This window comes from Varanus komodoensis, unplaced genomic scaffold (assembly GCF_004798865.1).
Source record: "Varanus komodoensis strain SLA01 unplaced genomic scaffold, ASM479886v1 scaffold32, whole genome shotgun sequence".
NCBI lineage: Eukaryota > Metazoa > Chordata > Lepidosauria > Squamata > Varanidae > Varanus > Varanus komodoensis.
The window spans coordinates 2,003,033-2,018,886 of NW_025335798.1; the positions used below are offsets into that span (position 1 = coordinate 2,003,033).

Consider the following 15,854-nt stretch of genomic DNA (forward strand, 5'->3'; position numbering starts at 1 on the left):
CCTGGGTGCATGACTCCAGGCATCTCATCTTCTAATTGTAGTAGAGAAAGGGAGGTGCAGAGCCCAGAGTCAAGCATTTCCCCCAACCTGGTGCACTCCAGATGGGTTGAACTACAACTCCCTTAATTTCCAGCCAGCCTGGTTATTGACATGTAGAGGGCACCAGGTTAGAGACAGCTGAGCTAGACTCTCTCCTCTCCCTCTCCTTCATTGCAACATGAAAGATAAAAGCTTCAGCTTTTGATTTTTGTGCAAGAAACGGCATGTACTACACACCGGAGACCTTTGTATAATCAATTTGTTTTATTGAGTTCATATAGCAAGAAAACAGGTCAGAAAGAGTCTGGAGGCCCTGGGATGGTTCACTCTGGCTGAGGTGCTGGGGAAAGGCCATTCTCTGTTAATGCCCCTCAGCAAAGGCTTTTCGGAGACTGCTGCCATCTGTGGAGCACTTCAGAAAGCCGTTGACTGGCAGGGGGATGGCCCCACCGGCCCCAGAAATGGACTCAGCCCTGAGGCAGGGTGGGGAATACTTGCCCATGAGTCGGGGAAGGCATTTTGCCCCCAAGAAGGCAGAATTGCATTGGTGGGAGAGTGCAGGCGAGCGAGAGAAACTGCACGACTCTATTGCCTCTTAGGGGGCATCATAGACCTACAGCACCATTGTGGGAGAGAGAGAGGCTAACTTGCTTTCCCCAGCTTTGAGCACCATTCTTTTTGCCCAGCCAGTTCACAGGATTAGGCAGTGCAATTTTCTGGACTGTACTTGGCAGCAAGGATAGAGTTTCTTTGCGGGGAGCAATCAGATGGAGGGCAAGAGCTCAGATCACATCGAGGCGCGCAAAGGACTGGTCCATGCCCAGGCTGTTCTCCACAAAGACCTCGTACTTCCCAGCATCAGCCGGCGTCACCTTCTTGATGGTGAGAGTTGTTGAGTCACTGCCGATATTGAAGTATATACTGCGGAGAAAGGAAAGGTGGTGGGTCGGAACTCTGGCAAATTTGTTTCCTCACTCTTCCTATCTATCACTAGCACATAAGGTTGCTCCCGATACCGAGACATAGTTTGCCTTCGCTCCCCATGCAAAAGAAGAATACTGAGAGGGTCCAAGGATAGGATCAATGATCTTTGTTAAACGAAGAACTCTTGTACACCCTGAACTCTGCTGGAAGCTCACACAGGCTTCTTTCTATGCTTCTAGCCAAAACTGCTACATGCCTAAGGTTCTCCATAATATAAACACGAGATCGAGATACTGTATTTTTCTGTGTATAAGATGATACTTTTTCTTAAAAAATATTTACTTAAAAATGGAGGGGCATCTTATACACGGGGGGGGGGGGGAAAGGGGAAACCGGGGGGCACATGGGGGGGGGGGGGACGGGTGCGATCACAGGCGCGCTGGGGGGGGGGGAGGCGGGTGCCCACGTGCAGCAGTAGCAGTTTGCTCGTTCGGAGATCAGAAAGAAAAGTGGGGGGCATCCTATACATGGGGGCATCTTATAGACAGAAAAATACGGTACTTCCTTCTTTAAAAAAGAAAGGGATGACATCTTTTATTATTGGGATTCTAAACTGGAGATGGCATTACAGAATTCAAGTCTGACACCATTCTGTCTGATTTTTAGATGTCCTAAACGTTAACCAGAAGTGAGGCCAGAAAGGAAGGGACAATGAAGGCATTGAGTTCCCAGGGAACTCAGATACCCTGAGGAGTTATCAGAGGGAGCCCTGGCTGTGCACTTGCCCTAGGAGTCCTGGCATACAGCACCCCCACTTACTACCCCAGTGAGGAGCCTCACTTACTGGTCATCCTCTTCAATATCCTCACCATCCTTGGCCCAGCCAACGTCAGGTGCTGGTTCCCCACTGATGTGGGCTGTCAAGTTGACTGTGCTGCCCTTCTTGGCCTTCGTGCTATCGGGGCCCTTCTCGATTTTGGCAGGTACTGCAAAGGAGAGCACAGGTGAGATTCAACCAAGGGCCCTTTCTCTTCCCTCTTCACCGTGGAAGCATGCTGTACTGGGCCATGGGCACTGTCGCAGGTTACTAGCCCCGTCTTGAGACAAAAGAGGTGCCGTCCTCTAGAGTGGGAGCCCAGGATCTCATTTGCTGGGACAAGAACACATGCGAGAATCATGTCTCTGCAGCCACTGTTTTCCCCACCAATGCCTGTATGAGGAGCCGTGTGGTGTGCAGCGGATGATTCTGCTTTCAGTTTGGTTCTAGGTTAATTTATGGCCTGTTGGGGACCTGGAGGTACCTTGTGGTCTTGATGACGTTTACAGCTCTTAACGGTTGTTCTTGCTGATGGATCAACCTGTCTTTTTGTCTAGCCACGCTGCCTTTTCTCCATCCAGCCATCTAATGGAAGTATATCACTGCATGACTAGGGAGGAGGGATTGTTGGTGTTTGTAGAGTTAGGCCTTAGACTAGTCTTCGCAAGTACTCTTCAGATGCTGTTGGACTATACAACTCCCCAAATTCCTGACTATTGGCCCTGTTGGCTGGGGCTGATGGGAGCTGAACTGGACAGCACCAATTCAGGAAGGCTACCTTAGATCTTAGCATTTAAGTTTTGGTTGTACCTTCTTTGAGATTACGCAGACTGCCCAAATTTGTAATAGAATGGATATAGAATCACTTATCATTAAAACTTGGCTAATGTCATTAACTCATTGGTGTATTCCAACCTTCCCCAACCTGGTGCCCTTGAGACTACAGCTCTAGTCAGCACAGTCAATGGTCTGCGACTGATGGGAGTTGTTGTCCAAAATATCTAGAGGGCACCACATTGGAGAAGTCTGGGATATCCACAGGGATCTCTCTGAGCTTCAGGTTCCGGGCAGAAGTCCGCGGCAAGAATCAAAGGGTGCAGTTCCTATCTCTTCTGGTGCTGGGTTTTGTTTAGCTTGCAATGAAGTGGGCTGTGCCACTCATGACAGCCCTGCAGTTTTCCAGGTGCTGTGTGGATTTAGGGTCAGTGGAGAAGGGGGTCAGTACAGGTTCTGCATGGTTCACCAGGATCCAGTTGCTTGAATTAACATACTCCAGTCCTAAGGGGCTTGCTTTATTTCTGACTAAAGTGTTGCCTTCTAACCTGAGGCTGAAGATAGTTCGTGTTGTAAAGTAAGACCTCTCCTGGGCATCAGTCTCAGGGATGGGTCTCCTTCCCAGATAACTCAAATATCCTGAGGAGTTATCAGAGGGAGCTTTCTCTAGGATCATAAGTTAGACAGAAGAAGCTTGCAATTCTATCCGGAAAGGAGGGTGGCTGTGTCTTGAGAGAAGCTAAAGTTAGAAGGGGCTTGGCTTTCTCTACAGAAGACATGAAGCTATGAATAGAACTGAGCAGGACTCCAACGTGAAGGAGCAGAGGAGGCAGTGCTTCCTGCCCCAGTGAGGTGAGCCAAAACGAAGCATTCTTGCAAAGGGGAGCTTTGCTAGAATGATATGGCTGCCCAGAGGATGTGCATGGCTATGTTTAGAAGGGTCTTCTAGCTGTGCAGGGAAGGGACATGCCACATTACCTTCTATGAGGAGGCGGGCTGAGTCAAAGCACTCTCCAAAGGGGTTCTTCACAGAGATGGTGTACTTGCCCAGGTCAGGAAGGCCACCATCACGTACCACCAGGGCTACAATGTCAGGATCCTCAAAGACATAGCGGTACTTTGGCCCATCCTTGAGTTCCACCCCGTCTTTGGACCAACGGATGAAGGGGTCTGGAAAGGCACTGATGCGGCATTGTAGCTTTGCTGCGCTCCCTTCGATCAGCATCACATCCTTGAGGTTCTCTAGCACCCGTGGGGGGCCCTTCTCTTTCAGTTCCTTGCGGGACCTGGCAGTGGAGAGGAGGGAGCTGAGTGGCAGAAATTCAAGAGCCCTCCCACGATCTTGCAGCTTCCCCATTACTGGAGACAACTGCGAACTGGCCATGCCTATAATGTTGCCCACAGCTGAACAGAAGAAAAGACGGGGAATGCAAAGAATAATCACCACTGAAACAGCCACTTGTCGTACAATTTTGCAGGAAGCTTTTGCTACTAAGGTTCTTGGAGCACTTGAAATGGGCACACAGCCATCAAACTTGCCTGTGTCACTCAAAGCTGGACTTCATTGAGCTGCAGCTAATTGAGTAATAATATTATGTCAATAAATAAATGCTTTCAATTTAAATGGCTGATTGTAAAAAAGGAAGGAAGGAAGGAAAGACGGAAGGACAGACGGAAGGAAAACCAGTTAGAGCTGCCTGTGCTTTGTCCCCATTCTCCTATATCCCACAGAGCTCAATAAAAATATAAGAGGAAGTATTACCAATGAGAATGTTGACTTAGATCCCGCTAACACTGAAGTCACCCTCTTAAGCTGAATGACTCAATTTTCTTAGCACAGATATGTCCGCTTTACATGAAAGTGATAGCCAGCAATAGGGTCAGGTGCTTAGTCACTTGTCGTTCCAAAACTAAACTGAGCAGAGAGGCTGCGGTGTGGCTGAGCAGGCCATGACGCTCTGGATGTTTTGGCCTACACTTTCCATCAGCTCTAGCCAATGGAGAGAGCTCATGGGAATTGCAGGCCAAATTTTCAGGGGCACCTCTGAGTTCCCACCCTTAGAGCAAGCAGTGAAGTTCAGGGTTGTTATGGGTATGAGAATGAGACAGAGAAGCAAGGGAGTAACTGTTCTAGGAAAACAAGCTCCATTCCCCACTTCTTGACATTTTGTGGTATCATGAAAAGTTCTGAAACATTCAAGCAGTGAACTTCCAGATTCTGGAGAATGTTCTGGGCTGGAAGAAGAACTACTGAGCCTTGACATGCAGTTCTCACAGTTGGCAGAGATTTTCCTACCTTCCACATCCCTAGTGCAACTTCTCTGTTGCTCAGTCTTCCTGATCATTAGTTCTTTCTTTCTCGAAGAACTTCTTGGTTGTTTCTGTTGTCCACCCCTCTGATTGGCCTTCCCCACCCATCTCATGACCACCACTTCCTTGGCTTTCCTGCACTAGCCAGCCAGATTCTCAACATACTTCTCAAGTTCTCATTCCCAAGGGAAGCACTTCCCACATCACGGCCGTACTGCCAGATCTATTGCTGGAGATACATTTAGTCTTTGTAGGGGATTACGTAGACTGCCTTGCTCTCATCAAACACGTTTGGCCAGTCTGCACTGTTGCCCTCACTCTGAATCTTCCCCTTCTCATGTTATAAGCCTCACTTGACTCCTCTTTCCTGATGTGTCTTTGTCTATTGACAACAGGCCATCCCTTCCAAAATATTTTTCCAGGGCACCTTCACAATATGTAAGAAAATACAACCAATGATTTCAAAACTAATGAAGGACAGATACCCTGTAGAAGTAGCATGAAAGAAATTTTATCAGGGACCAAAGCCATTAAATGGAAAGCAGAGATTGGTTTCTTAACAATCTGGTGCCTTAACAATTTTCAAAAATTAAATACTTTAAATTAAAATACATTTACTGGACATTAAAAATACATTTTTCAAGAGGGCAAGGAGTGGAAAGCTACACACAAGTACTGTTGGAGGCTCCTGCAGGCATCACAGCTCCAATAGGCAGAGCACCGGGAACCCCTGAAGGTGGATCTCCCTAAGGAGAGTATTCCATATCTGGGTGCCACCATTAAGAAGGCCCTTTCTCACTGCCGCTTAGAGACACCTGGAGGAGGGCGAAGTTGAACATTCTAGTGGGCAAATTCAGAGATAGGCAGGCTTTCAGGTACCTTGGTTCCAAGCAATAAGGGGCTCAGAAAATAAGCAGCAGTGCTAATCTTGCCCCTAGGGTCATTTGCTTGCTTGTTTATAAAGCAGTTGTGTCATTCCACCTTCCCGCCTTACCTTCCTTTTCTAAATCTAAACAGCAGCCATTGCAATTCCAGTGGAATTCAAGCAAACCGGAACCCAAAGAGCTCTAAGGATCAGCACCTAAACCTCTTGGACTGCCTTTCCAGGCAGATTTGAGCGTTCCCTTATTCACAACCCATGCTCCTGGCTCCCTCCTCCTGCCAGCCATGCCCCTCACCTGTGTCCACGGTAGGAGGCTTGGATGCGGATGGCGGCATTCTGCACCTGTGGGTCGTTGATGTCCAGGGAGAATCCTGGTGGGGGAGGGGCTGCTGACTTCTTGGGGGCCGCTTTTGACATCTGTGTGAGCATGATGGAAGAAAGGCAGGCATAACGTCAGACCCAACAAGCTTGCTTCCCAACAGGACAGACCCCACTCCCAGATTTCTTCTTGCTTCTCTTGCATGTTGTCTATCAACCATGGCAGGAGAGCCCTCCAACCTCACTAGCCCCTTATACCATTGAGACACCTGGGCGAGGACTGTCCTCATTCTTCTGGACCCTTGCAGAGCAATTCAGCCCAGACCCACCATAGGTGGGTAAGAACTACGATATGCTGCTCTCCCTATCCCCTCTTCATCGCAACCCCAATTTAGACCAGGCTGGTAAGGGCTTCATTGGAGCACTTGAAATCATGCACAGCCGTTCCACCCTGAATTCACCAGTAGGAAGGCTGGGATGTGCCTTGAAGCAGTGAGAGTCCTGCAGTCCCTGAAGAGCGTTCCCACGTAAGGCAGTGCTGGCTGTTGCTGGGTTCGGGCAGACGTTCTAAGGACTCCTTTCTCTATCCACAGGGTAGAGGCCGCTTACCGTGGGCAGCACCCGTGCAGCTCAGCTGTGATGGGAAAGGGCACAGGCCGCTCATCCCCACCACATTTATATCTCTGGCAGGGAGACACCAGGTCTGTCCATGCCCCCAGCCGCATTCCTGCCCTAGCATCTCCTTCTTTGGCTGGGGGGGAGGGAGTATGCCCCTGCCCAGGCAGGAATCCTGGGCGCTCCCTTATATAGCCTGTTGCCAGGTACCTGTGAGAATTGGGGCTGAGCTGATTGCAGCCTGGTGCTGTGTAATCACATTGACTGGCCCAGAGGGACAGAGATGGAGCAGCTGTACCATTCCTGTCTTTCTGGCCGAGAGATGGGGGGTGGGGGAGTGGTAGGATGAGCCCCTGCTGTCTGGGCTGCTTCCAGCATGCACAGACACAGCCTTAGGAAGATCAGAAACGACTGGAGAAGTGGAGGATGTGCGTCACTATCGGAGGCTATCCAAGCAGTTGGTGAGAACAGGAGTTACTACTCAAACATTCAGATACTGTACTTTCTGGGCAGAGCTGCTCATGGGTGCGATTTGTAGAGTAGTTGATGTGAACATGCCTCCACATCACCACAGTGGACCATTTCATTATTCCTGCTGTCCTCCGAAAGCGGTTTACCCATTGCAGGACACCAGCACTCTCAGCCTGATGGGTGAAATTAAGCAGGTTACAGAAAGAGGAATTCACACAGAACTGCCTTTCCCCTAATGCATTTGTTCTTCCTGCATTTTGCCCATGGAGCCCTGGAGAAATCTTACTGCATTTATTATATTGATTGTTCTGGACTAGACTAGACTGGACTGAATGCTGTTTAGGCTTGGTATTACCCACCTTATGCGTTTTTAAAACAAATGGCAGGATACAGGTGATCCATACTGTGTTCTTCTTATTGCATCACGGAAGCACTGCTGCTCTGTCACTCAGTTGCGTAGGTGGAACAAAAAGCCTGCCATTGGTGGAAAGGGGGCCTCTCCCTGCTCCATCCTCCCACTCACACATCATTCAAAACAATTTATCTGCTCATCTGAGTATGGGTAATGTGTGTGTGTTTCCCCTCTCATTTGCGCTCTGTTGTCTTCCCCTCCCCTCTTTTCCCTCCCTGGTCTCCTTTTGTGTTTTCCTTGTGTGTAGAGAAAAGAGGGAGGGAGAGAGAGACTCCAGCATTTTGAGATTGGCCGTACACCTGTGGCAGCTGCTGTGTGACTTGCTGCTTCCTCCACAGTATCCATTGCATGGCTTTGTCAGTTCCATTTTTTTAAAATGCCAGATGTATCCTGGGGCCAAAACTGGTTGCAGATCCAAGTATAAACCCAAATATTTTGCTAAATGACCAGATATGATTGAAATTAGAAACATAGAAACAGAGCGAGTCAGAAGGGGTCTCCCGGGCCATCTGGTCTGTCCCCCGGCTCCAGCCGGCTCCGCTCATGACATGCCCTCCATGTCTGACATCTGAAATGGCACAGGTTCCCCATCCTTGAATTAGGGAGTCAGCAGATATGAATTTAAGGCTCAAACTCAAGGAACCAATTTCAAAGCCATGAAAAAATGGTTCATATAATGTTCTTGGTATAGTTCTGATCCTCATCACTATTCACATCACAAAAGATGCCAGTGATGCACTCACAACTGAATTTCTCACAGAAGTTACAGTGATATTTAATGAAATGATGTGACCAGGAAAATAAACACACACCCTAAAACCAAAGGCATGTGCCAATATTTGTGATTAGTGGAAATAAGCAAGAGTGCCTGGTTTCTTCCAACCCAGGTGAATGGAGGGGTTTTTTGGTATATGAATTGCACCATACACTTGAGAAGGAACATGTTCTCGAAAGACAATACTCCTGTGTGCTTGGTTACTCTGGTGGGATGGCACAGCTGACTATTTTGGAAAAAATTAGAGATGCCAGGGACTGAAAGCTACATCCTGCCCAATCAGTCCAGCTTTGTGACTTGTTCCATACAAACTGAAGGAATTCTCAGTCTCTCAAAAGTTCATTTCTATCACCTGTGGCCTGAAATGAGGTAATTACTTTTTATCTTACCAGAGGTGTTTACTCGGTTACCCCATGCCAGGACACTTGCATTATCATCAACAGTGCTGTTTGAATGGTCATTGTAAAATTTTACATAGTTTCAGCTGTAACATCATTGGCATGTTCTGTACTTTTTGCATTCCATATCCATCTGATCTCTCTGGTTAAAATTGACACTCTCACCTGCAAACATGCGTACAGCGGATGCCTGAATAATAACATGTCACACATCTGATAAAGTGGATTCAAGTCCAAAGAAGCTTGTGCCAGAGTATGCTTGTTAGTCCACAAGACGCTTTTGTTGCATTTGTTGCAACAGACAAACACAATTACTCCTCTAGAATATTTATTGACTGTGATGTGGTTTGTTACGAATTTTCTTTGATAAGGTAGGTAAAGGATTTGGATTGTGGAAGGGCTTGTTCTGTCGTCCCACCAGTTCTCCCTGAGTTCTTTGCTATTGGCTAGCATGATAGCTGCCTTAAAAGTGAACCCTGAAGGACATCCAGTAACTTAACTGTCTCTAAGGAGATAGTGAAGTGTTGAGTGTACTACCAGAAGTTTCCAGAATGGCATTCAGGCTACATTCCATCCTGTAATGTGAGAGAAAGTCCCAATGGCAGCATCCTGGACTTGAGACAGTATCTTTCACCTGCTTGGCCAAGTAGTTTGGCTGTTGCTTGGCAACCACAAGTAGTCATGCCCTCACTACCCAAAGCTGTATGTTCAGCAGAACCAAGGAAGCTGCCAGTTAATGTTTTCTATGCTGTCCTGCAGTGGTTCTCTCCTGCCTGAAGAGCAAACCTGGGTACTGCTGCATGCAAAGTATGTGCTCTTCACCACCTAACTACAGGCCTTCCTAGAACGCCTTGGCTCCAGATGCAGGTGAGAGGGCTGTGTGTGTGAATGCCAGGCCAGAAAAAGCATCTTCTCTCCCCACTCAGAGAAACCATGCATCTGGAAGAAAAGAGGCGCCAGTATGGAGGACAGCATGAAAGCAGCCCAGAGACATGAGAGCGTCCATTTTTGGGCTACACAGAGGATTCCACCCTTAAAGGCAGCCTGGAAACAGATGAATAGCCAGGAAGAAATGTGGTGCTCATTCTGCTTTGTTGTAGAAGGGGTGTTCATTTAGGAGAACAAGTCAGTCATGTCTTCAGCCCCACCCTGGTAGGGCTGCCCTGCATTTCTAGCTGCAGTTTCAGGTAGGATAGAAGCTGTAGATAAGTGAGCCAAACTTGGGAGTGAAATGCAGCAGGGAGAAGATTCAGCTGTTGCAGCTGAGCAATGTGTGAGGATCCTTCCACAAGCTGTTCATCAACTGGGATCCTGAGAAAAATGTAAGGGCAAAAGTAATTTCTCTCCTCACTTTTTTAAAAATCAATTTGGGAGTGATGACAGATTACACCTGACATAACCGGAATGATGCCCTGACCATTTTTCCTGCATGTGACTGACAAATGGAAGAGGGATCCTTGTTGCACCCAAGGCAGATACCCTGTCAGGCTGAGACCAAAGGGCATGCCTTAAGGAAGGGCAACTGGCAGTTCAGGGACCCAGTCTAGCATCTGTTAGCCTTCTCTGTGGTCCTTGATTCCGAAGACACACCCTGCAGATCAGTTGGCTTGAAGAGAAAGGCCTTTTCTTTGCAAACAGCAAAAGGCTTAAGAAGAGCCCGTTAGAGAATCTGTGAGCTGCTGAAGAGGATTTGGTCAGCCCTTCTGTTGCTGTCCATGCTGGAGAGGAGGGAGTTAAAGAGGCTGGGGTGAGGTGGCCACTTCAGGCAGCAGATTGTGGGTATCATGAAATGGCAGCAAAGTGTTAGGGTTTTTGTTTGATGTTATTGCATTTTTTTCTGGCAGAGGGGATGATTTAAGGGGCAAAATAACAGAGCAGTTTGGGGGCTACTATGCACTTTGACTGGGTGTGTGGGGGAGAGAGCATACTTGTTGCTTCATCACAGGCGGCAAAATGACTTGGATTGCCCTGCATTTTCAGCCCTTGCACAGTTACTTCCTTCTTGTAAGCATAAGATCAAGGATGCAAACTTTATGTATGTTTATCAGAGAATCATAGAATCTCAGAACAGTAGCGCTGGAAGGGGCCTATAAGGCCATCAAGTCCAGTCCCTGCCAAATGCAGGACTCCCAAGTTAAAGCATCCCTGACAAATGGCTGCCCAACTTCTTGAATGCCTTCAATGTGGGAGAGCCCAGGACCACCCTAGGCGTCTGGTTCCACTGCCATATTCTTCTGACAGTAAGCTTTTCCTGATACCTAGCCAGGATCTGGCTTCCTGTAATTTGAGCCCATTATTCTGTGTCCCATACTTGATGGGATGATCAAGAAGAGCTTCTAGCCCTTTTCTGTGTGAGTCTTTCAAGTACTTGCAGAGTGCATTTGTATCTCCCCTGAGTCTTCTTTTCTCAAACATGACGGGTTCTTCCCATCTCTCCTCAAAGGGCTTTGTTTCCAGACCCCTAAACTCTCCTTTGAACCCCTTCTGCTGAACGTGTCTAGATCTTTCTTAAAGCACGGTGCCCAGAACTGGATGCAAAACTCATGACGGGACCTAATCAGTGCTATATAGAGGGGAACCAGTACCTCATGTGATTTGGAAGTTGTGTGTGTGTTAGAGAGTGTGTGTGTGAGGGGGGAATTGAAGCTTATCTGCTCAAAGCCTCAATTCAGGGTGTAGAAAAACAGCTTGTAGCTCAAGCAGTGCTTTAGAGTCATAGCTAAACATTCTTTGATTGCCTCTAGTCCTTATCTAGGTAAATTGGAGTTTTCCATGCATGGAAGAAAGATTAACAGGAGGCTTGAGCCCACACCAAGGATTGCAAAGTGCCCCCATCACAGAAGGTGGGAAGGGCAATGAACCAAAATAATCCACTCAGGAATGAACACATTTAGTAGTGACAGCTGAATTTCCGTGGTGGGGTGGCAGAACTGAAACTTCTGGGTGAATACTGGTATGGGCATGGATACTGCTGAGAATTAAAGTCTTAAGGGCAAGCCACACCCTACGGACATAGAGACATATATACATCTTCTCCATGAATATATACCCTCTTGCATTTTGCCAATGCTACTGTGCTTGTCACATGTATGCATAGTATAATATACCTTTATGACCATATGGCTGGTGAGAACTGTAAGGACACTATTTATAAAGAGTGCAGGAACCTGCTGGAATTAGGGACTTGAGCTCATGACACAGGTAGCCCAAAGTGAAGCACTTGCAAAACATTTTGCTCATATTCATCGCTGTCTTCAACATTCCAGGAGCGTGGAGTCCCCATTCTTCACAGGGTGCAACCTCAGTTTGATCAAGCCCATGTATAATATTCCAGGGGAACAGAATTGCTGTTCTATTCAACCATTTAGGAGTTCTGACAAAAAATACAGCGATTGGAGTATAGTACTTACTAAGCAAGAGAGTAATAAGTACTAATAAATAAAATCAGACCATCTGGCCTGCAGCTCTATGTAACAGTACCTAGATCTACAAAAAATATGTGAAGGTCTTTCCAGCATGGGGATAGGTATTGTTATCTGTACATTTGGTTAATAAGTGGTGGAATTAGGGTTAGTGGGGAATGACTGTGACCCCCATAAGCTGTTTGCTTATTTTGGCATTTAAAAGTTAACTCATCACTTTAATACACAACTCTCAATCAACTTTTTAAAAGCTGAAGAACAGCTGGAGTACCAGCCAATCCTCACCGAGTATGGCTGGCTTCTGCTGCAAACAAGACTTGATCTTGATCTAGGGAGAAAATATATACATTAAAAAGTGTATATATTTTGTGGTGAGTGCACTTCCACATCAACTGCACTCCTAATTTTAGATTCCCGTAAGCACTGAAGAGTGAGTTGGTTGGTGGCACTCTTGCTGGTCTCTGATGTGGAATTGGGAATACACAAATGAAACTGGGCCTTTTAAAGTGACTCTGCATAAGATGTTCCTCTCCCCTGTTATCTCCCAGCTTCCCCAGGGACCACACAGAGCCACTGGGATTATCCACTGCCTTTATTTTGAGTCTTGGGTTACTTCCACACTAGGCCTTTTCAGTGTGGAATCACCCCAGCCTCTTTCATTCATATTTTATCGGGGAGTTATGATGGCACCATCCACTTGCAATCATTCCATGGTTTTCTAGTGTTCCTTCCATCTTTTGTTCTTTTGTACTGATTTCTTTGAAAAGCACAAAAAAGTAGCATGATCTCCACAGAAGTGCATGCTTTTTGTGCTACTCTTCCATTTGCTTTATGGTTTTGATATAGGCAGTGATGAATCTGCAGATGAAACTCTCTGGCAGGTGAAAGTATCACAGTTCAACACACATTCAATAGAAACTCTGTGGTGGGCAACATTTTATAGCCCCATTATTTTTTAAAAAAAAATCAATCTTTTAATTAGCACTAAAATGCTTTTCTGGTTATAATTTAAAAATATTAGCAAAATGCTGCTTAAGTATGAGTGTTACAGTGCTATATCACTGTAATGCTAATTGATGATGATGATGATAAAAATACATTTGCAGTCACTAGCATTTTAGGAACCAGTCCACCCTGCCCCCAACCTACAGTTCTGACCCTTTAAAAATAGCAAAATGCTGTTTCCTTTAAATAACAGGGTATTATAGCACTGTACCACTTGTTTTAAATATAAAGAAAGGGGAAAACACTTTTCTAGTGACTGCCATCTTAGTAATGTGTTTTTTTTGTAACTGAGCACTTCCAACCGTCATGTCCAGTCCAAAACAAACATTAAACACTTCAATTTTTTGACATTTCCTGGAGTATAATGGTCAATCATGCTTAGTTTAGTGAGTGCTTAGATTAAATAAATAATTGACTTTTATTTTTGTTAAGAATTGCTTGAATTTTTACCTCAATTTTTTTTTTCAAATGTCTGCTCAGGTGAATTGGACATTACCCTTCCCAACCCACAACAGTTATGTTTTACACCGATGTGGATGGGACACAACAGGATGAACATACAGAAAAAGTGCAATATTCCCAATAGTGCGGAAAGTCAGTTGCAAATCCACTTGTAGCTTAGAGCGGAAGAGCAATGATTTATTAGTAGTAGAAACTACCTGTCTGGAAGCAGCCCTCATTGCTTTGTTTGTTCCATGCCAGAGGGAAATCGGCATCTCCACAATCAAAACATATTGGTACATGGCAGGGGGTGGAGAATGAAGGGACAGAGATGGGGTACCATAGTCATTGATTCACACAACCAAGCTAGGATTGGACAGTTGCTTTCATGCTGTATTAGACCCTGGACCCTGGCTAAACCCTTAGGGTTGCTTTCAGCTCTGCTTAACTGGTAACTCTATCAGTCCTCTACCTTACTAAAGGCAGGTTTGTACCTGTTAGTTGCTATGAGAACCTGAAGGCCCTCTTTCCATGGACTGTGTAAGGTCACTGTGCAGAATGCTCCACAGACCTGGCTGGGTGGCAAAAGCAGGAGATTCCAGCCTGTCTCCTCACTCCTGTGAACAAATACTTTCTCCTGGCTATGCACATGGCTTCATTACTGCACTTTTGCTCATGCAGACATCAGCACCCTGAGGCTCAGAAGCAGAAGGGTGATATGATGGACGCAGAACCAGCCAATTTCCTTCATTGCCAGTAAAACCAGCCCATCAGAGGCATAATGTATGTCTCTGAAAGCCCAAAAGGAGAAGGTGCATGAGATTGGCGACCCTGCCCCTGTTTTTCTAGGATTCATCACAAGCATGTTTTTAGGTGCCAGAATGAATATGGCAAAAGAACACGGAAGGAGGGTGTGCATGCATGTATATAAATATTACGAAGAATGGGTGGCTATGCATCTGAAGCACATACCTGAAGGACGGAGAAGGTGCCTGCCCCCTGAAGGACAGGAAAGGGTTGTACTGTGTGTATGTGTCAGAAAAGCATGTGCAAAATGCAAGGAGAGCAGCAGGAAAGAATATGCGTGGTGGCAAAGTGGAGGTGCGAACAGAGAAGAGGGGTGCCTTGCATTCTTCCGGACACCCAAATAGATGTGAATGGGGAGGAATCTTGGGGACACTATCACCAACCCTTTGCGTCCCTGTTCCAGCATTTATTGTTATTGCCTGCTTTTCTAAGTGTGGGGTCGCTGTGGATTCATTCCCCCTCCATGCCACCTATCTTGGCGAACAGAAATACCATTAATGGTGAAGAATATTTTGTCCTCGTATCATATGCCACTTTCACAGGTTGGTGTTTCCCATTGCTTCTGTGCCTCCACTGCAAGGCTTCAAGGCTGATCTCTCATTTTTTCTCCTCTCAGCTCAGGTTGGTATGTAAAGGAAGAGATGTCCAGCCCCTGCTGAGGGCTGCAGGGTTTTGTGCAGCCAGATGTTTTGTGTCTGGTGGTAGTCAACACAAAGGATTGGCTGCACCTGGCTGCATGCAGCCTATGCAGGGATAGATGCAGCACTTAGGCACAGTACCAAAGGGGCCCTTTGGAGCTTCAAGGTGGAGTGATGGAGACGTTTTGATGAGGAAATGTCAAGGCTTTCACCCCGGGCCTTGGCACTGCTTGGAGGCCTCTTGCATTTCCCAGAGTGGATCCCCCTTCCTGAAACTGAGCCCCTGGTAGCAAGTCTTGTCAGTCTGGCATCTCCCACCATCAGGCACTGCTTCGTGCCCCCTAAGCCAGCCTACTGCCAGGACCAGTGGTGGAGTGAAGAACAGTGGCCAGTGCTGACGACTCTTCCTGATCCTTGAGGTATATCAACCAGTCCCACCCCGGCTGGGTGGACGGGGGCTTGGCCCACCACACCCCCTGCTGGAATGCTTTGTGGCTCCTCTGGCAGGGCTGGCGGCTAGGGCATGTGGCTGCTGGCGCCATGGTAGGAGCGCAGTAAGACCTTGTGCTTGGTGGCCACCTCATTGCGCCGACGCTGGTGCTCCACCAAGAACTCTTTCAGGCGACTCGTGGTGAAGGTGAGGGTCTGGCGCCGCAGTTTCATCAGATAGGCATCCTGGAGCCAAGGGTTGGCAAAGCAGTCCTTGATGGTGGGACGGCTCCTGCAAAGTCAAGAAATACTAGAAAGAGGCTGCTCGTTTTGTAGAAGCCCATCCCTCTCAAAAGAATAAGGAAGAAAGGGGGGG

The 15,854-nt window shown here is 47.0% G+C and overlaps 2 protein-coding genes across 6 annotated transcripts in view; both read right to left on the reverse strand.

Annotated features, from left to right (window-relative positions):
- Nucleotides 1–284: 284 nt before the first annotated feature.
- Nucleotides 285–7,637, reverse strand: SPEGNB (SPEG neighbor). Of its 2 annotated transcripts, none has more exons than XM_044438379.1 (5): nt 7,511–7,637; nt 6,043–6,164; nt 3,533–3,840; nt 1,808–1,949; nt 285–960 (listed from the first exon to the last, which is right to left on the reverse strand). In XM_044438379.1, exons 2-5 carry the CDS (start codon nt 6,162–6,164, stop codon nt 822–824), a joined length of 711 nt encoding a protein of 236 aa, XP_044294314.1. In that variant the 5' UTR covers nt 7,511–7,637; the 3' UTR covers nt 285–821. The 2 variants fall into 2 exon arrangements, with proteins under 2 accessions (XP_044294314.1, XP_044294313.1); XM_044438378.1 differs by having other exon boundaries at nt 7,183–7,569.
- A 5,095-nt stretch (nt 7,638–12,732) lies between these two features.
- The window catches only part of SPEG (striated muscle enriched protein kinase), a 119,780-nt gene continuing 116,658 nt past the window's right edge, over nt 12,733–15,854 (reverse strand). For all 4 annotated transcript variants that reach the window (XM_044437969.1, XM_044437968.1, XM_044437970.1 and 1 more), the window contains one exon: nt 12,733–15,770. In XM_044437969.1, the coding sequence (XP_044293904.1) occupies nt 15,566–15,770 (205 nt within the window). In that variant the 3' untranslated portion in view covers nt 12,733–15,565. The remainder of the gene's footprint in view (nt 15,771–15,854) is intronic.